Source organism: Sapajus apella, unplaced genomic scaffold (genome assembly GCF_009761245.1).
Source record: "Sapajus apella isolate SASKATOON/1434 unplaced genomic scaffold, GSC_monkey_1.0 scaffold2, whole genome shotgun sequence".
Lineage (NCBI taxonomy): Eukaryota > Metazoa > Chordata > Mammalia > Primates > Cebidae > Sapajus > Sapajus apella.
In genome coordinates this window covers 75,096,005-75,116,737 of record NW_022436942.1, presented here as the reverse complement: position 1 = coordinate 75,116,737, position 20,733 = coordinate 75,096,005, and the positions used below count along the sequence as shown (strand labels likewise).

Here is a 20,733-nt window from a genome sequence, read left to right as displayed (position 1 = left end):
AATCCCATAATTTCAACTTTACCAAACTGGGACAAGGACTAGAAATAGCGCCAGTGCCCAGCACAGTTCTTAACATACAGACAGTGTCCAATAAGTGGTAGCCATTATTATTATTTCTACTAATAGGAAAAAGATGACATCATTCCATTAAAATACACATTTATTAAGCACCTAGACTCCAGAAACTGAGCAAAGTAATTTGCATGATGGTCTTAACTTAATCCAAGGAATGAGTCTAAGTCTGAGAGGCGAAACTGGACACATCCACATGGAGCCGTCCTGCAAGTGTACATATGGGGAGGAACGGCAATGAGCTGGGCATCGGCTGTGTGAGGGCCACAGCCAAGGGTACAATAACAGAAAAGCTCTTGTGAGGGAAAAGGTATTGAAAGGAAAAGAAAGGGCCTAAGATGAAAACCTGCATTTATGCCAACACCAGGAGAAGGAACACTATGGCCACCACAACCAGTTTACCAAATCATTTCCAGGTTGGTTCTGAACTGCACTTCCAGGTAAGTTCACGCATTTACAGGTCATTCCCTTTGTGGAGGTACCTGAGAACCCTGGGTCCCTTCTAGGGTCTCCCCAGACACTGACTTTTGAGGTATCAAACCAAATCGCCTGCCTAACCCATCCTGAAGTCGAGCACGCATAGCACAGAACCCTGCATCTGTGTGCAGAGGCCTATGCGCTCCTACAGCCAACCTCGCCTGAGCGCAGAGCGTGGAACAGGCTCTGCAGGAGGAGTGGCAGACGTGTGATGACAGTTATCCTCACCAGGATGCCATGAGCAGTGCCACTCCTAGCCCCACTCTAGAGATGAGAAAACGGAGGCAGACAGAAGTAAAACAACTTGCCCTAATACTGCCTTTCTTTTTTTTCTTTTTTTTTTGAGATGGAGTCTCACTCTGTCACCCAGGTTGGAGTGCAGTGGCACGATCTCGGCTCACTGCAACCTCTACCTCCAGGTTTCAGGCAATTCTCCCACCTCAGCCTCTCAAGTAGCTGGGATTACAGGTGCCCACCACCACGCCTGGCTAATTTTTGTATTTTTAGTAGAGATGGTGTTTCACCATGCTGGCTAGGCTGGTCTGGAACTCTTGACCTCAAGTGATCCACCCACCTCAGCCTCCCAAAGTGTTGGGATTACAGGAGTGAGCCACCGTGCCTGGCCGCCTTTCATGTTTTGATAAGGCTTTCTTTCACTCCAGAATTTCGGTAAGATTCCTATCACTACATTTAATGAAAGATACATCATTTAAAATTTCACTCCTGGAATTCTCCTTGTTAACAGTGTCAGGATATGGAGCTGAGACGCTCCAAACAGAAGTCTCCCTCATGTTTAATTCAGCCTGCAGTCCGCTCTACTCCATCAACAACCAGGTAGTGAGTACTTACCTAACAGATGACTTTGTGTTCATTAGAAAGAAATAATAAATAGACATTCAGTTAGACTATACATAACTTGTAAAGTGTTACTAAGTGCCAGATGCTAGGTGGTGGGTCTTTAAAACATCTTCACTTCTGTCACCTCCAGACCCAATGAGGACACACCTGTCCCCTTCCCTTGCTTTATTACCAAAGAGGAAGCAAAAAACACACAGCTGCTGCTTTTCTCTATCAGGGTCTGATATCTTTGAATTCAAGCCTGGGGACACCAAATATCTCCAACTCTCCTGCCTGTAAATCTCAGAAGCATCCCTCCTTTCTGGAGAGAAGGGCCCTGTTAACACTCAGCTCTCAAGCTTTCCTTCAATCACAGCCCCTCCCACCAGGGTTAGACCCTCTGCTTTCTGGCCCCTTGTTTGTCTGGGCAGCTTTCTTTGTCACATCTTTCTGCCTGTGTCCATTACGTGGACCTACCCAGGCACACAGGCAAAAGGAAACAGGGGCTTCCTCCAGATGAGTTTATTACCTTAGGTGAATAGAAACAGGCACTGTGGGCCAGCATGACTCAGCTTAGCGGTGGTGCCTTAATGGTCTAAGAAAGGATAGCCACACTAACCCTCAGAACAGTGGTTCTGGACTTGGGGGGTTTGACCCCCAGGGGACATCCAGCAATGTCTACAGACATTTCTAGTTGTCATGACTTGGGGGAGGAGGAGAATGCTACTGGTGTCTAATGGGGAGAGGCCAGAGATACTGCTCAACACCCTGCAATGCACAGGACAGCCCCCCACAAAAAGAATTATCTGGCCCCAAATGTCACTAGTGCTGCAGTTGAGAACCCCTGAATTAGAGAGACATCGCTCTTATTGACTTTGCCAGAAACCGAGTGAACCTTCCCAGATCAAGCGTATCGGTCACTAATCAGGTTAGGAGATGACTAGGGACAGACAGGCACATAGGCAATATGTCACTATCAGTAATGCACAAAAGCTCGTTAATCTCAAAGTCTATTAGGATTGACCTTTATGGGAGGAAAGAGAATGGTTCCATACCTTCTCTACCACTGAATCTCCAGCCTCTCAGGTGGGAAAGAAACACTGTCACCACGCTGCTGCCTCGTCAGGCCTTGAACAGCTTTATGTAACAAGGCTCTTGACAGTTACCTCCTATGGAAACACTTCACTGCGCACATTCTTAGCTGTGATCTAATATTTCTGTAGAGACTCTGAAGTGATAAATGTTATGGAAGCACGCCAGTAGGTTACGTGAGGGAAGAGAAGACCGTGCTTAGGATGTTTCATCATCTCCCTCTTACATTTACTGGAAATGGCATTTTCAGCTTCTCTTTTGTATGCAGGTAGTGCTTTTGCTTTCCGGGTCCTTCCGGAGAGTCCGTGACAGTGAAAGGGGCTTCACAGAGCACTCCTCTGACCACCCTAATATCAGAGAGGAAGAGGCTGGTAACCCAATCTCACCCTTCCTCTCCTGCAGAATAAGAGGATGATCCCAAATTTTGAGGCTGAAAATGGAGGCCGATCATATAATCGGGAACAAAATGGGCAACAAGTCACCAACAGCTGAAGGGGCAGCTCAGCGGACCCCCTCCCTTCACTGTTGGGAATTAATCTCAGGCTATGTGCGAGAGCTTGGATTCCCACGTCCTTGCAGGCTATTCTTTCCCAGGTAATTAGACTGGCCACTCCCACCTTCCAGTTGGTTCGTAACATGTGTTCCTTGGCTTGGCATTCTTGGAAGATGAGCTTCCAGCAAGAATAGTCGGAGATGCTGCTATCCGGAAGGTGCCCTTCCTGCCGGCACAGCCTGTACCACAGCACCTCATCCTCTGCAATCACCTTCCACGTCCTGCTCACCTAAAACAGCAGAAGTGACACAAATGTCAAATTCTGCAATTAGAGAAGCCCTTTTTCATCCAAAAATCAATCAACACCTATATTATTGCCTGGGTTTATGGCAGGATAAAATGTCTCATTAACAAAACACGGTGAAAAAAATATACAAGCAAATTTTTCCAGTTTTATCCTTCAAGATTTCAAAATTGTTGTACCACCATGTAATATCACATTTTAGACTACTCGGTTAAATTGTAATCTAACAAATAAGAGAAGAAAACACACAAATACGTAAAATGCAAAAACCACAAACTTTCATGTGGTAATTAGCTATATAATCATACAGAGCTTTTCAGAACAGAATCTCTTTACTTTTAACAAACAGCACTTGTATTGCCACCTTATAGAATTGAAAGTTGATGGCCTCTGAAATCAAAGGCTGTCATAAAATTACCCATAACCCAAGCTCCTGGTCATGTAAAAAATTCTAATTTAAATTGCATGTGAGAATTTAGATTTTAAATATACATATGTTTAACTGAAAACTCAAGCCATTAGCCAGGACGGTAAGATCAGATTTAGAAAAATTAATGTTATGTCTGGCCTGACTTTCAAATCCCAACAGTATCCAGAGGAAATGGCCATTTTAACTATTAGCACTTTGTTTTCCAACACTAATTTAGGGGAACAATGGATTTACTTCATCATAGGATAATGTGCAAAGTTGGCCAGACTGCAAAAGATGGCCTCTGTTGGCAGATGGGACACTGATCCAGCAGATCAGCATGATTCAGGTCTGCAGAGCATTCTGGGAATGCGGGAACAAGTGCCTGATGCTTTCTGTCCATCCAAAAGTTGAGACTCGGTTCTAATGAAGAGTGGTGACCAGTAGGTTACAGTACGCTGTCCTCTTTAATGCTCCCTTAGGGCCACTTCAAGACTCAGAGACAGAGACAGGAAGAAGGAAAATGAGAGAAAGTAGAGACCAGACTCTTACTGCACAAAGGGCCTTGGCTGATGAAGCACTGACAGAGTTAGCTTTCGGGATGGCAGAGTAAAGACCTCCAAAGACCTGCTCCTCCATAATGGCAGTAAGAATTCTGCCAAAAATGATCACAATCAACTTTTTCAGAATCTGGAAAGTAATAAAAGGATTGCAACATTCTGAGGAGCATTCATCCAAGAAAAGTGGCTGAATGTCAGTAAGACCAGTGACGTCTGAGTTGTTTTCATGTGTGCTAATTCAGTTTCCTTCTCCAGCTCCAGGACTGCTTAAAAATCAACAGCCTCATGAAGATGGCAGCTGTAAAAAAACAGCAGGCTGGCAGCCATTAGAGAGGCCACATAAGTTTAGAGCTCCCCCAAAATCAAATCCCCAGAGAACTGTCACCATTTGACCCGGCTGGCAGCTTGCCAGAAAGCTCTGTTCTCAAGGTTTGTCTTTATCTAACCTGGCTGAGCACTCTCTCTGTCCTATCTCCAGGGCATTTGCCCAAAACAGTAAGCGGAAACTACTTAACTCTGCAGCTGCCTGGAGTGGCATTGTCAGCTGGGGCTAACAAGAGGCTGACCAAAAAGCTTGAAAGAAAAAGCTGAGAAAAGGGATGTCCACAGGGGGCTCTGAAAGGCTCTAATATATTCCAGGGAGTCTGGAATGCCATATGAATGCACAGGGCTGTGTGTGTGCCCAGGAAAGACCTGAGAAGGTCCTAACCTCTCCCCTCTGGCTGACCCTGAGGCTCTGCACAAGCAGGAAGTGACGGCTAAGGCAGAGCTGTAAGCTGCTAGAATGGTGAGGCAGTACCCCAATATACAGAAAGCACCTCAGCAAAGGCTGGGAGACTTACTGCTTCAATGGATTTAAGGAAATCTCCATTTGATCACTAGGTAACCACTAAGCTAACCAACCAGAGACTTCAGTAGCTGCACATAATAAAGAAAAAAAATTAGAGAATTAGTCCAGAGAAATCACTAAACAAACAGCAGCAACAACAAAAATAACAACAGCAATAACAACAAATTCTGCAGAGAGAGAAAGATTTTATTTCCAGAGTTTCCATCATTTAAAATGTCCAGTTTTTAATAAAATTACAAAAACATGCAAAGAAGCAAGGAAGTAGGGCCCATACACAGGGAAAACAGCACTCCACAGGAACTATCCCTAACAAAGTCCAGACACTAGACTCACTAAAGAGAGACTTTAAATAAGCTATTATAAAAATGTTCAAAATACTAAAAGAAAGCATGTCTAAAGAAATAAAAGAAAGTAGAAGAACAATGTATTACTAAACAGAAGATATTGATAAAGAGACAGAAATTATCTGTTAAAAAAAAATAGAAGGACTTAGCAGGATGCAAGATGGCCGAACAGGAACAGCTCTGGAGCGCAGTTCCCAGCAAAAACAATGCAGAGGGTGAGTGATCACCGCATTTCCAAAGAAGTCAGTACTGCCCACAGACCAGGAGATTCCCAGGGTGAAAAGCACCACGAGTTTCCAGCACGGCTGCTTCAGGTGGTGCAGCGGGTCTCCACATAAAAACTCACACAAATCTGGGAGGCCATTTCAACTGGCACCTGGAACGCCTGGGAGACAGAGTCGCCCATTCAACTGAAAAAAAGGGGGCTGAAACAGGGAGCCAGGTGATCTGGCTAAGCGAGTCCCACCTCCACAAAGACCAGCAATCTGAAACGCTCTGGATTGAGAGTTTTGCAGCAAGCATAGCTGGACCCAGGACAGTCCAGGTCTGAGCGGGGAAGGGTTTTATCCGCCATTACTGAGGCAGTCCACCATTACTGAGACAGACCACCATTACTGAGGCAGTTCTAACTATACCTCCGTAAACAAAACCGCAAGGAAGTTCATACAGCAGCTGGACAGAGCCCATGGCAGCTCAGCAACGCCTCTGCTGGCAGACTGTGACTGGGCTACCTCCTTGCTGGGCAGGGCATCTCTGAGAAGAGGCAGCAGCACATCAAGAACTTACAAATAAAGCCCCATCTTCCCAGGACAGAGCACCTGGGAAAAAAGGCAGTTATGAGTTCCGCTGCAGCAGACTTAAACGTACCTGCCCAGCAGCTCTGAATGAAACAATGGAGCTCACAGCTCAGTACTTGAGCTTCTATAAGGAACAGACTGTCTCCTCAAGCAGCTCCCTGACTCCCATATATCCAAAGAGACACCTCATAAAAGAGAGCTCAAGCTGACATCTGGTGGGTGTCCTGAGACAAAGATAACAGAAGAAGAAACTGGGAGCAACCCTTACTGTTCTGCAGCTGCCGCAGGTGATCCCCAGGAAAGCAGAGTCTGGAGTGGACCTCCAGCAGTCCTACAGCAGAGGGGCCTGACTGTTAGAAGGAAAACCAAAAAACAGAAATAACTTCATCATCAACAAAAAGGATGTCCATCCAGAGACCCCATCTGAAAGTCACCAACTATAAAGACCACAGGTAGATAAATCCACAAAGATGGGAAGAAACCAGCTCAAAATGGATGAAAACACCCAAAGCCAGAATGCCTCTCCTCCTCCAAGGGATCACAACTCCTCACCAGCAAGGGAACAAAGCTGGATGGAGAATAAGTCTGATGAATTGACAGAAATAGGCTTCAGAAGGTGGGTTATAACAAACTTCTCTGACCTAAAAGAGCATGTTCTAACCCAATGCAAAAAAACTAAGAACCTTGAAAAAAGGTTTGACGAAATGCTAATGAGAATAAACAGCTTAGAGAAGAATATAAATGACTTAATGGAGCTGAAAAACAACATGAGAACTTCGTGAAGCATACACAAGTTTCAAAGGCCATATCAACCAAGCAGAAGAAAGGATATCAGAGATTGAAGATCAATTCAATGAAATAAAATGAGAAGGCAAGATTAGAGAAAAAAGAGCGAAATGAAATAAACAAAGCCTCCAATAAATATGGACTATGTGAAAAGACCTAATCTACGTTTCATAGGTGTACCTGAATGTGACGGAGAGAATGAAGCCAAGCTGGAAAACACTCTTCAGGATATTATCCAGGAGAACATCCCCAACCTAGAAAGGCAGGTCAATATTCAAGTCCAGGAAATATAGAGAACACCACAAAGATATTCCTCAAGAAAAGCAACCCCCAAGGCACATAATCGTCAGATTCACCAGGGTTTAAATGAAAGAAAAAATGCTAAGGGCAGCCAGAGAGAAAGGTCAGGTTACCCACAAAGGGAAGCCCATCAGACTCACAGTGGATCTCTCAGCAGAAACCCTACAAGCCAGAAGAGAGTGGGGGCCAATATTCAACATCCTTAAAGAAAAGAACTTTCAACCTAGAATTTCATATCCAGCCAAACTTCGCTTCATAAGCGAAGGAGAAATAAAATCCTTTACGAACAGGCAATTGCTGAGAGATTTTTGTCACCACCAGGCCTGACTTACAAGAGCTCCTGAAAGAAGCACTAAACATAGAAAGGAACAACCTAAAATACATACCAAATGGTAAAGAGCATCGACACAATGAAGAAACTGTGTCAACTAACGGGCGAAACAACCAGCTAGCATCAAAATGGCAGGATCAAATTCACACATAACAATATTAACCTTAAATGTAAATGGGCTGAATGCCCCAATCAAAACACATAGACTGGCAAATTGGATAAAAAGTCAAAACCCATCACTATGCTGTATCCAGGAAACCCATCTCACGTACAAAAATACACATCGGCTCAAAAAAAGGGATGGAAGAAGATTTACCAAGCAAATGGAGTTGCAACTAGGAGTTGCAATCCTAGTCTCTGATAAAATAGACTTTAAACCAACAAAGATCAGAAGACACAAAGAAGGGCATTATATAATGGTAAAAGGATTGATGCAACAAGAAGAGCTAACAATCCTAAATATATATGCACCCAATACAGGAACACCCAGATACATAAAGCAAGCTCTTAATGGCCTACAAAGAGACAAACTCCCACACAATAATACTGGGAGACTTTAACACTCCACTGTCAATAGTAGACAGATCAACGAGACATAAAATTAACAAGTATATCTAGGACTTGAACTCAGATCTGGAAGAAGCAAACCTAATAGACATCTGCAGAACCCTCCACCCCAAATCCACAGAATATACATTCTTCTCAGCACCACATTGCACCTACTCTAAAATTGACCACATAATTGGAAGTAAATCACTCCTAAGCAAACGCAAAATAACGGAAATCGTAACAGTCTCTCGGACCATAGTGCAATCAAATTAGAACTCAGGATTAAGAAACTCACTCAGAACCACACAACTTCATGGATACTGAACAACTGGCTCTTGAATATTGACTGGATAAACAATAACATGAAGACAGAAATAAAGATGTTCTTCAAAACCAACAAGAATGAAGACACACGTACCAGAATCTCTGGGACACGTTTAAAGCAGTGTCTAGGGGGAAATTTATAGCAATAAATGCCCACATAAGAAGCAAGAAAAGATCAAAAATCGACACCCTATCATCAAAATTAAAAGAGTCTATAGAGGAGCAAGATCAAAAAAACTCAAAAGCAAGCAGAAAACGAGAAATAACTAAGATCAGAGCAGAACTGAAGGAGATAGAGACACAAAAAACCCTTCAAAAAATCAATAAATCCAGGAGCTGATTTTTTGAAAAGATCAACAAAATAGCCAGACCACTAGCCAGATTAATAAAAGAAAAGAGAGAAGAATCAAATAGCTGCAATAAAAAACGATAAAGGGGATATCACCACTGATTCCACAGAAATACAAACTACCATCAGAAATTACTACAAACAAGCCTATGCACACAAACCAGTCAACCTGGAAGAAATGGATAAATTCCTAGACATTTGCACCCTCCCAAGCCTAAACTAGGAAGAAGTCGAAACCCTGAAGAGACCAATAACAAGGGCTGAAGTTGAGGCAGCAATTAATAGCCTACCAACCAAAAAATGCCCAGGTCCAGATGGGCTCACAGCCAAATTCTAGGAGACATGCAAAGAGGAGCTGGTACCACTCCTTCTGAAACTGTTCCAAACAATCCAAAAAGAGGGAATCCTTCCCAAATCATTTTATGAGACCAACATCATCCTGATACCAAAACCTGCAGAGACTCAATAAAAAAAAGAAAACTTCAGGCCAATATCCATGATGAACAGAGATGCAAAAATCTTCAATAAAATACTGTCAAACCAATTGCAACAGCACATCAAAAAGCTTCTCCATCACAATCAAGTAGCCTTCATCCCGGGGATGCAAGGCTGGTTCAACATAACGCAAGTCTATAAACGTAATTCACCACATAAACAGAGCCAAAGACAAAAACCACAATTATCTCAACAGATGCAGAGAAGGCCTTTGACAACACTCAACAGTGCTTCATGCTAAAAACTCTGAATAAACTAGGTATCAATGGAAAGTATCTCGAAATAATAAAAGCTATTTACGACAAACCCACAGCCAATATCATACTGAATGGGCAAAAACTGGAAGCATTCCATTTGAAATCCTGCACTAGACAAGGATGCCCTCTCTCACCACTCTTGGAAGTTCTAGCCAGAGCAATTGGGCAAGAAAAAGAAATAAAGCATATTCAAATAGGAAAGCAAGAAGTCAAACTGTCTGTTTGCAGGCGACATGATTGTATATTTAGAAGACCCCATCGTCTCAGCCCAAAAGCTCCTTAAACTGATAAGCAACTTCAACAAAGTCTCAGGATACAAAATCAATGTGCAGAAATCACAAGCATTCCTATACACCAATAACAGACTTAAAGAGAGCCAAATCAAGAACAAAGTGCCATTCACAACTACTACAAAGAGAATAAAATACCTAGGAATACAACTAACAAAGGATGTAAAGGACCTCTTCAAGGAGAACTACAAACCACTGCTCAACGAAATAAGAGAGGACACAAACAGATGGAGAAACATTCCATGCTCATGGTTAGGAAGAATCAATATTGTGAAAAAGGCCATACTGCCCAAAGTAATCTATAGATTCAACACTATCCCCATCAAGCTACCTATGACCCTCTTCACAGAACTGGAAAAAAAACACCTTAAACTTCATATGGAACCAAGAGAGCCCGCATAGCCAAGACAATCCTAAGCAAAAAGAACAAAGCTGGAGGCATCACACTACCTGACTTCAAACTATACTAAAAGGCTACAGTAATCAAAACAGCATGGTACTGGTACCAAAACAGAGATATAGACCAATGGAACAGAACAGAGGTCTCACAGGCAACACCACACATCTACAACCATCTGATCTTTAACAAACCTGACAAAAACAAGCAATGGGGAAAGGATTCCCTGTTTAATAAATGGTGTTGGAAAAACTGGCTAGCCATGTGCAGAAAGCAGAAACTGGACCCCTTCTTGATACCTCACACCAAAATTAACTCCAGATGGATTAAAGACTTAAACATAAGACTAACAGCATAAAAACCCTAGAAGAAAACCTAGGCAAAACCATTCAGGACATAGGCATAGGCAAGAACTTCATGACTAAAACACCAAAAGCATTGGCAACAAAAGACAAAATAGAAAAATGGGATCTAATTAAACTCCAGAACTTCTGTTTAGCAAAAGAAACAATCATTAGTGTGAACCAGCAACCAAAAGAATGGGAAAACATTTTTGCAATCTATCCATCTGACAAAGGGTTAATATCCAGAATCTACAAGAACTAAAACAGATTTACAAGAAAAAAACAAACACACCCATTCAAAAGTGGGAGAAGGACATGAACACTTTTCAAAAGAAGACATATTTGATGCCAACAAACATATGAAAAAATGCTCATCATCACTGGTCATTAGAGAAATGCAAATCAAAACCACATTGAGATACCATCTCACACCAGTTAGAATGGTGATCATTAAAAAATCTGGAGACAAAAGATGCTGTAGAGGATGTGGAGAAATAGGAACACTTTTACACTGCTGGTGGGAGTTCAACCATTGTGAAAGATGATAGTGTGGTGATTCCTCAAGGACCTAGAAATAGAAATTCCATTGACCCAGCAATCCCATTATTGGGTATATACCCAAAGGATCATAAATCATTCTATTATAAAGACACATGCACACGAATGTTCATTGCAGCACTGTTTACAACAGCAAAGACCTGCAACCAACCCAAATGCCCATCGATATTGCACTGGACAGGGAAAATGTGGCACATATACACCATGGGATACTATGCAGCCATAAAAAACTATGAGTTCGTGTCCTTTGTAGGGACATGGATGAATCTGGAAACCATCATTCTCAGCAAACTGACACAGAAGAGAAAATCAAACACCACATGTTTTCACTCATAGGCGGGTGTTGAACAATGAGAACACATGGACACAGGGAGGGGAGCATCACACACTGGGGTCTGTTGGGGGGAACAGGGGAGGGACAGCGGGGGACAGGGAGGCTGGGGAGGGATAACATGGGGAGAAATGCCAGATACAGGTGATGGGAGGATGGAGGCAGCAAACCACATTGCCATGTATGTACCTATGTAACAATCCTGCTTGTTCTGCACATGTATCCCAGAACCTAAAGTGCAATTAAAGTGTGTGTGTGTGTGTGTGTGTGTGTGTGTGTGTTTGTGTGTGTATTCTGTAGTTAAAAAGTACAGTAACTGAGCCGGGCATGGTGGCTCACGCCTGTAATCCCAGCACTTTGGGAGGCTGAGGCGGGCGGATCACCTAAGGTTGGGAGCTCGAGACCAGCCTGACCAACATAGAGAAACCCCACCTCTACTAAAAATACAAAAATAGCTGGGCCTGGTGGCACATGCCTGTAATCCCAGCTACTCGGGAGGCTGAGGCAGGAGAATCACTTGAACCCGGGAGGCGGAGGTTGCCATGAGCCGAGATTGTAGTGTTGCACTAGAGCTTGGGCAAAAAGAGTGAAACTCAGCTCAAATAAAATAAAATAAAATAAAATAAATTTTTTTAGAAAGTACAATAACTGAAATTAAAAATTCCCGAAAGGAGCTCAACAACAAATTTGAGCTGGCAGAAAAATCAGTAAACTTGGCCAGGCGCAGTAGCTCACGCCTGTAATCCCAACACTTTGGGAGGCCGAGGCGGGTGAATCACCTGACAGGAGTTCAAGACCAGCCTGGCCAACATGGTGAAACCTTCCTCTACTAAAAATACAAAAAATTAGCCAGTTATGGTGGAGCACATTTGTAATCCCAGCTACTGGGGAGGCTGAGGCAGGAGAATTGCTTAAACCCAGGAGGCAGAGGTCAAAGAGAGCCATGATCGCACCATTGCACACCAGCCTGGGCAACAGAGCAAGACTCTGTCTTGAAAAAAAAATCAGCAAACTTAATGTAGGTCAACTGAGAGTATCTACTCCATGGGGGGGGGGGGGGGGAAAACAGAAAAACAGAAGTCTGTATTCCTAGCACTTTGGGGGGCTGCGGCAGAAGAATTGCTCAATGAGTTGAGACCACCCTGGTAAACAGCGTGAGACCCTGTCTCTACAAAAAAAAAAAAAAAAAAAAAGAAGAAGAAAGAAGGAAAGAAAGAAAAAAAATTAGCCAGATGTGATGGTTCGTTCCTGTAGTTCCAGACATTTGTGAAGCTGAGGGGGGAGGATGGCTTGAGTTCAAGAGTCCAAGGCTTCAGTGAGCTATTACTGCACCACTGCACTCTAGACTAGGTGACACAGTAAAATCCCACCTCTAAAATATGAAAACAACAAAGCAAAACAAAAAAATGAATAAAATGAACAGAGCCTCAGAGGCCTGCAGGATACGACTCAAGTATAGCAACATACACCAAATGAAGTTATCTCGGAGCAGACTTTCTGGTGTACTACTGGAATTAGGTGGGTATTAATCCAAACTAGATTATTTTAAACTAAGATGTTGACTGTAATCCGTAGGCAACTACTAAGAAAACAACTCAAAAAATAGAGTAAAGAAATTAAAATGGCATACTAGACAATATCTATGTAACACAAAAGAAGGCGGTAATGAAGAAACGGAGGTATAAAAAAGACATAAGACACACAGAAAGAGGCTAAAACTTACGAAGTAAAATTAGCATCTAGGAACTCAGTTTATCTCAGTATCAAAATTTCTGGCTTTCTATATCAAATCAACTATGCCAAAAATAATCACTGCAATACCTTATTCAACCAAAAGCATATCAAAGCAATATTGACCAACCCAACACTGATGGCACATTCAAGTTCTAGCCTCCTTAATTACGCTTCCGCTGTATATGCGTGCATGCAAGCTCCGCGTATGAGAAGTCACATCACCTCAGTCACTTTCCCTACAGGTATGGACACTTTGCACGGAAGTCACAGCATCAGAAGTCAGATCACATGGCATAAATAAGTGACGAAGCTGTCATTTTTCTGAACCTAAATGTCACACCCTCATGCTGAGGGTGTCATGCCGTTTCAAGTCTCTAATGATTTAAAACCTGAAGAATCAAGAGGCCTTGGAGATCAACTAGGTGCATCTCCTCGTTGCAAGAAGGGACCACACTGCATCCCCAGCCAGTGGGGCCCAAGCAATCCTGCAACGCTTCCAGTGGAGAGCTGACCTCCCGCATCAGTCTGACCTACCAACAGGCAGTCTGAGTATTAGAAAGGGCTTCCTTCCACTGTCTAGAAAACACACTCTACCTATGGCTCTCATTATGCCCTTTTGAAGAAATCTATTTGCTCTTCCACCTAACAGTCCCTCAAATAGCTGAAGACAGCGATCACATTTCCCCTTAGTCATTTCTTCATTGCTCTATATATTATCCATTTCCTTCTACCATTTTTCATATAGTTTCCATTCCGACACTCTCTCAATGTAACCTAAAACGTCTGTACATCTAAAGTGTCCCTCTTCAAATGTACTCAGGACTCTATAACACGTCAAATATGGGCGGTGCAGTGCCACGCACGGAAGGATCTTATCGCACACTGGTTTTCTGCTTTACCTGCAGCCATCAACGTGGCTACTCAACTAACGGTCCACTAAAGCTTCTGCAGTCTGTTTAATTTATTAAATACCCATGAACTCGCCACCCTGCAGAAGAAAGAAAAGATTGCTAATCAGCTTAAAACTCCTGTGTATCTCCCGCTGTTCACATTCTCTTCCCCACAACAGTAACCTCAATTTGGTGCTCATGATTCTTCAGGGTCTTTTAAAACACAAACAAATGAACAAAAGTCCACCATACTTTCAACACACTATTTTTCATACCTAAATTCTTAACTTTGTAAACTTTCTATGCATTTTAATCCCCACCTCAATGTCTGCCCCACCTCCCGGCATTTTAGCCACCCCAGATAATCTCTGAATCCCAATTCTGTCATCCATGGCATCAGCCACTTCTCCCATCCATAAGTCATCTGCAGAATATGGTCTGTGGACCTTTTCATCTTAATTATTTAAAAAAAAAAAAAAGGTAATAGGATGGTGCTACAGACAGAGCTCTAGCTCTGTGGCAAACCACTGGAGCCCACCCCACAGGCTGACATGGATCCATTATGCAGCCCACCCTGGGCATGGCCACAGCGTCAGTTACAAATCCACTTAACCACACTGTCATCCCACACTTCTCCATCTTAGCCTTAAGGGCTCAGGAAAACAAATCCTCATCTGATCACAAGTGGTCAGGCAATAAAGAACAGGATTACAACGCAGCAATGCTGGAGCTCCAGTTTGACTAGACAGAACACCATGGTTTTATTTTTGGCATGTCTGGTCCACAGCTGAGCCTACCCTTGACACCCAGATGCTGTCTGTCCACCTGTCTGTGCCAGAGTGAGTCTGAGCACTGGGCAATCATGAAACACAGATAGGACTAGATCAATGTCAGCTTTGAGGGAGCCAGGACACAACTTGAGTACTACCAGAGCAGAGTATGTCCCCTAACTGAGCCCTGGAATTCAGGGTTAAATAAGGTGTAAGATAAGGGTAACATATAGAGACCTTTATGGGTTCTCAAAGGCAGACCATGCTCACAAAACACAGGGCAGCTTTACTCTGATCCTGGGCATACATATACCTTTTTTGCAGAAACCATAAAATTTTGTAAAATTCATGAAATGTAACTACTGAACCAAAGACTCAGAGTAGTTAAGAGATCAGGTAAATGCAGCCATTATTTAATTACATGGGCCAAAAGCATACTCAATGGAACAACACCTCCAGGTGTTAATAAGTTCCTTAAAAAAGGATTCCATGGTCTAATGAGCTTAGGAAACACTGCTTTAAACAAAACTAAGCAGAATTCCTTGCTGCCGAACTTCTTAGTGCTTTGAACAGCAGTAACGTGTGTTGCATAGCTCTAAGAAGGGGATACAGGTTGAGTATTCCTTATCCAAAATGTTTAAAACCAGGAGTATTTTGGATTTCAGGTGTTTGCATTATTCTGATCGAGTCTCTCAAATCCCCAAATCCAAAATCTGAAGTGCTCCAATAAGCACTGAAAAAGTTTCTAATTTTGGAGCATTTGGGATTTGGGAGGTTCAATCCGTATAAGAAGCTGCATTTTCTAAACTCATTTGGCTCCTGACCTCTTTTTGCAGGAGTATCTCAAAAGCTCAGTGCTCTGCAGAGGTCACTTTAGAGAGCAGTGCTATGGGTTACGAGTCAATCGGTTAAGATATGTTTTGAGCACTAAGTATGTATGTACTGGGCACTCAGGCCCGCAGTTCTCATCTACTTCCCACCTCAAGCTATGAAACCAAAACCTTTGGCACGTGAGAGAGATCCCATGGACACACCCAGACTGGGGCTACTTCTCCGTGGCTGAGGAAGCTATAGGGAAATGTTGGGGTCCCTGTCCTCACACACAGGTTGGATCACAAGACTGGCCCCAAATAGGGGAAGCAATCTTTTTAATTCTGTGTTCAAAAATGAGCTACAAGGCTGCATTTTGTTGGATGGAGGCTCTTGAATCATCCGCACTTTAGGAAAATCCAAAGTCAGTGCTTAATGATTACAAACTAGAAAATCTCAATTAAACGAAACATTCTGTATGAGTTTTCATGAAAACTGTGCAAATCTCAGCCACTTTAAAATGGAAACTTTTCAATGAGACTTTCAGGAAGTCTCAAATATGTCAGACCTTAAAGATGTTGGAAGCTGAAAGCAGCTTTTTATAACAGCTTGAAGGAAAACGCCAAATCATTTTAAACAACACAACCTGAAATTTGTACAACAAGTTACGGGATGAAAACCTGAGAACAAAAAAGTGGATGCTGTGGTGCACCATTCACAGCACTAACCCTGGATCACACTGTTTCTTCCGCAGAAAGTCATGGTCAAGCTAAAGCTTATGTCCTGGATAACAAATCAAAAATCTCCTTGAGGGACTTACAATAGGTAGAGGTGAGAATTACTTCCAAAAAGGGATCAGGATTGTATCCACAATTAGGTATTAAAAACAGAAATGCATCAACAATTTCTTTAGCAAACTATAAAGGGAGGGTGCTTTTCTTTCTTCTTTTAAAGGAGAACAAAAATGACAGGTTTTAAAAATGTCTTTTGATTCTGAAGGAAAAAAAATCAACAAGAAAAAGACCTAGTTAAACTTTCACAAGCAAATGTTAAAGGGTTCCACCAAAAGGAAATCTTGTTAATTGTTTTGATTTCTTAAGTTTTATGAAATCTAGCAAGTTTACAAGCCTGAATTTTCCAGAGGCCTAATGGTCTTTCTTTAATACACCAGAGTTGGAATGGCCTTGCACAGTAAAGCCCCACTGAGTGAGCCTCAGCTGCAAGGACTTGCTAATAAAAGTGTCTCCAGCATTTTGCTTTATAGCACCACTGTGAATCACAGCATTTAAAAAAAAAAAAAAAAGCTCTTGGCTCAAAAATTAGCTTTATTAGCTCTGCCTGGATTAGGGTTACCAGTGAGGCTCACAGGGGGGAAGTGTCATTGTTCCCTTCACAGGTTCACACCAAGTCGGGAGGATACACCACATAGAGACAGCTCTCTATGCACTCACTGTCTCAATTTCCTCTCTCTCCACTTGCTCGGAAGCCCACTAGCTTTTGCCCCTAACACACCACTGACTCTGGTCAAGGTCACTGGTGACCTCCAACTTGCAAAACCCAATGGTCACTGCTCTGTCCTCCTCTTACTTGATGAACAGCAGCGCTTAATACCTCTGATCAGTTTTTCCTCCTGGAAAACGTCTATCCCATGGTTCCAGGGAACTACATACCCGGCTTTTCTTCCTGCCTGGCAGGGAACTAACTCCTTCCCCGTCCTCTGTGCTGGCCCTGCTCATGTCCATGCCTCTAATCCTTGAGGTGCACCAGGGCTCCATCCCTGAACCCCTCCTCTATTTACACTCACTTCCTTCAAGTTCTCATTTGTCCCCTGGCCTTAAATACCATCAGTGTGGATTGACAGCTTCCAAATTTTCAACTTCAGCCCAGAGCTCAACAAAGAGCTCATCCTTAGCCTCACAACCAATGACTGACCTTCCCCCACACATGCTCCTTCCACGGTCTGCTCCTGTCTGTAAACAGTGACCTCATTCCTCCAGCTGCTCAGGGCAAACACCCTGGAGTCCTTGTTAGCTCTCTTCCTTCTCTCCCCACATCCAGTCCATCCGCAGTCCTGACTCTGCCCACTTCTGCTGGTGCCATCCTGGCCCAAGCCATCTTCTCTGGATGACTTCAGTGGCCTCCTAACTTGTCTCCCTGCTGCTGTCCTTGTCCCCTGACAACCGATTCTCCACACAGCAGCCCAAATGGTCTCTTTTTAAACATAGGGCAGCCCTTATCGCCCCTCTGGTCAAAGCACTCCAAAAGCTTCCCATCTCATTCACAATAAAACTTCGAGTTCTTTTAATGGATTAAATGCTTTTCACATCCTGAGCCCTCTCCTCGTACTCCCTTCTGCTCCCTACACCCCCATATCAGTTTCCTATGACTGCGCTCACAAACGACTACAAACTTAACTGCTTAAAACAACACAGATCCATTCTCTTATAGTTCTGGAGACCAGAAGTGTAAAATCAAGTGTGGGCAGGCTGCATTCCTTCTGGAGGCTTCAGAAAGAAAACTGTTTTCTTACCTTTTCCAGCTTCAAGCTACCTACATTCCTTGGCTTGTGACCCCTTCCTCCACTGCAAGGCCAGCAACACAGCATTTCCTCTCCTCCCTAACGTCCTGCCTCCCTCTTACAAGAAGGCTTGTAATGCATCTGACCCACCTGGATAATCCAAGATAATCACCCCATCTCTAGATCCTTAACCTAATCACAACTACAAAGGGCCTTTTATCATGGAAGGTTAACATATTCATGGAATTCAGGGATTAGGATGTGAACATACTTGAGAGGGCCATTATTCAGCATACCACAACCACCCACTTTGACCTTCCTGCTGTTCCTCAAACGCAACAGGTGCCCTCTGCCTCAGATGAGCTTCAGCTGTGCCTGCCTCATGTCCTTTGCCTTTGCTACTCCCCTCTGCCAGAGACCTGCACAGCATCCTTCACCCTCCTTCAGGTCTTTGCTCAAAGGTCACCTTCTCTGCAAAGTCTTCCCTGGCCACTCAGAAGTGCAACCCCCATATCACATCTACTGTCTTGTTCTTTTCCGTAGCACTCACTGGCATCTGATAACTCTATGTAATCATGTGTTTACTGCATACAATGGAAGCTCTCTGAGAAGCAGGTTTTTTATGTTTTGCTCTCAGCTGTCTTCACTATACAGAACAGTACCTGGCACACAGTCAGCCGTATATAAATAACTGAATGAGATAAAAGAGTAAGTCCAACTGTTTTTTAAAAAATTGGATTGCTTTTATTCTCAAAGGTCATAGAAACAGCTCAGCTGCTGGCATGTGCTGCCCTCCATAGGCTCTTTCTCATTCACATGTATTATTTTGCTTTCTGCTTTTTCTTTTCTATTAAATTTTTTAATTGTGGAAAAGTTCAAACACATAAAAGTCAAGTGAACAGAATAAAGAACTCCAAAGTACCCACTGCTTAGTTCAATGTTCATTTGCCATTCTTGTTTCACCTAGCTCCCAATCTGTTTTTTAGAGTGATTTTGCCTTTCCCTAAATTTGTGCTTAAAGGAGGCAGCCACAATAATTACATGAATTAAACGGAACTCCTGAGGGCACTTGGGTCTTCAGCATACAAGGAGCCTTCCACAGAATTTCCTGATAGAGAAGTCTGGTGGCAAGGGTGAAAGTAAAGAACTAAGGGAACCCTGCCAGCAACCACAGGTCTGCAGAATCATTTCTGCCAGGAAAATCAATTCAGCCTCACTTGGCTATGGATTCCTGACTTTCACAGACTTCATTAAGATTATAGATCTTTAGCTATAAGCGCCTGGATTTTAGTTTCTCTACATGGACATAAAATCACATTTTCCTTGAAACTTGAAATACCATAATCTAATATAGTGGTCTTTAGTTCTAGAATTACTTATTTTGCTGTCATCTACTTCTTGCTCACCAATATTATCAAACATTTCAAGTTTTTAACCTCTGCGTCTTCCCTCTTTTTCTTTATTGCTTTATGTACTTTTTTCCTCCCTTTTACTTGAAAAACAAGACATTGTTACTTATAAAGCTAAATTCCTAAAATTACACATTAGGAAATACACAGAACTAAAATATATGTTAAAAAACTGAAAACAGAATTACAGAGATGGAGAACAGAGCAGTGGTTGCCAGGGGTTAGGGATAGAGCTGGGGGTGGACTTGAGGTTCGTGTGGCTATAAAAGCCTGTGAAAGGCTGGCACAAGAGATTCTCGGAATGAATGCTCTCTATGTTGACTGCAGTGATGGTCACACAAATCTACCTCCATGTAAACTTCCGCAGATTCACAAATAAGTGCATGTAAAACTAGTGACATCAATAAGATTTGTGAATTGTGCCAACATCAGTTTCCTGGGGTTTTGCTACTATTCTGCAGTTATGCAGGATATTACCAATGGAGGAAACTGTGGGAAGGGTACACAGGAACTCTCTGTACATTTTTTTGCAACTTCCTATGAATTTATAATAATTTTTAAAGTTTAAAAAATGAATGTTGGTAAATACCTAAAAGCCATCACTCCTCAGAATCATTCATGTTGTAATATAATGGCAGACTTACTTTTCGCCTAAAAACCAATTTGTAAATCTGAAATCAACAACTGTATCATTGTTATTCACTAAAAAATAGCATCTTTTAAATGCCAGGAGTTCTGTGGGCACAAAAAAAGATGAACAGAAAATTACAGATAGCAAGATTATAAAGCTGTTCAATGAACTATCCAACAAGTAACTTTGCTTACTGAAAGCCACACTATTTTCAAGATGTTTTGGCAAGAAACACTCCCACAGAGATATTAAGTCCCCCGAGGGACAACTATTGAAAGGAAGGAGCTGGAGCCCTTAGCATCAAAAGTACACAAGGATCACAAACTCATGTAGTGGGACTTCAGTTTTGAAAACACAAAGCCTCCGAAGCAGAAAAAGAAGAGGGGATGTGGAAAGGAGACAAAGTCAAAGCAAAATCAGTCTCC

At 42.6% G+C, this 20,733-nt stretch overlaps 1 protein-coding gene across 1 annotated transcript in view; it reads right to left on the bottom strand.

Annotated features, from left to right (window-relative positions):
* The window catches only part of FBXW8 (F-box and WD repeat domain containing 8), a 123,674-nt gene that overhangs the window by 79,766 nt on the left and 23,175 nt on the right, over positions 1-20,733 (bottom strand). The window contains exon 3 of the mRNA XM_032240879.1: positions 3,096-3,260. Within this exon, the coding sequence (XP_032096770.1) occupies positions 3,096-3,260 (165 nt within the window). The remainder of the gene's footprint in view (positions 1-3,095; positions 3,261-20,733) is intronic.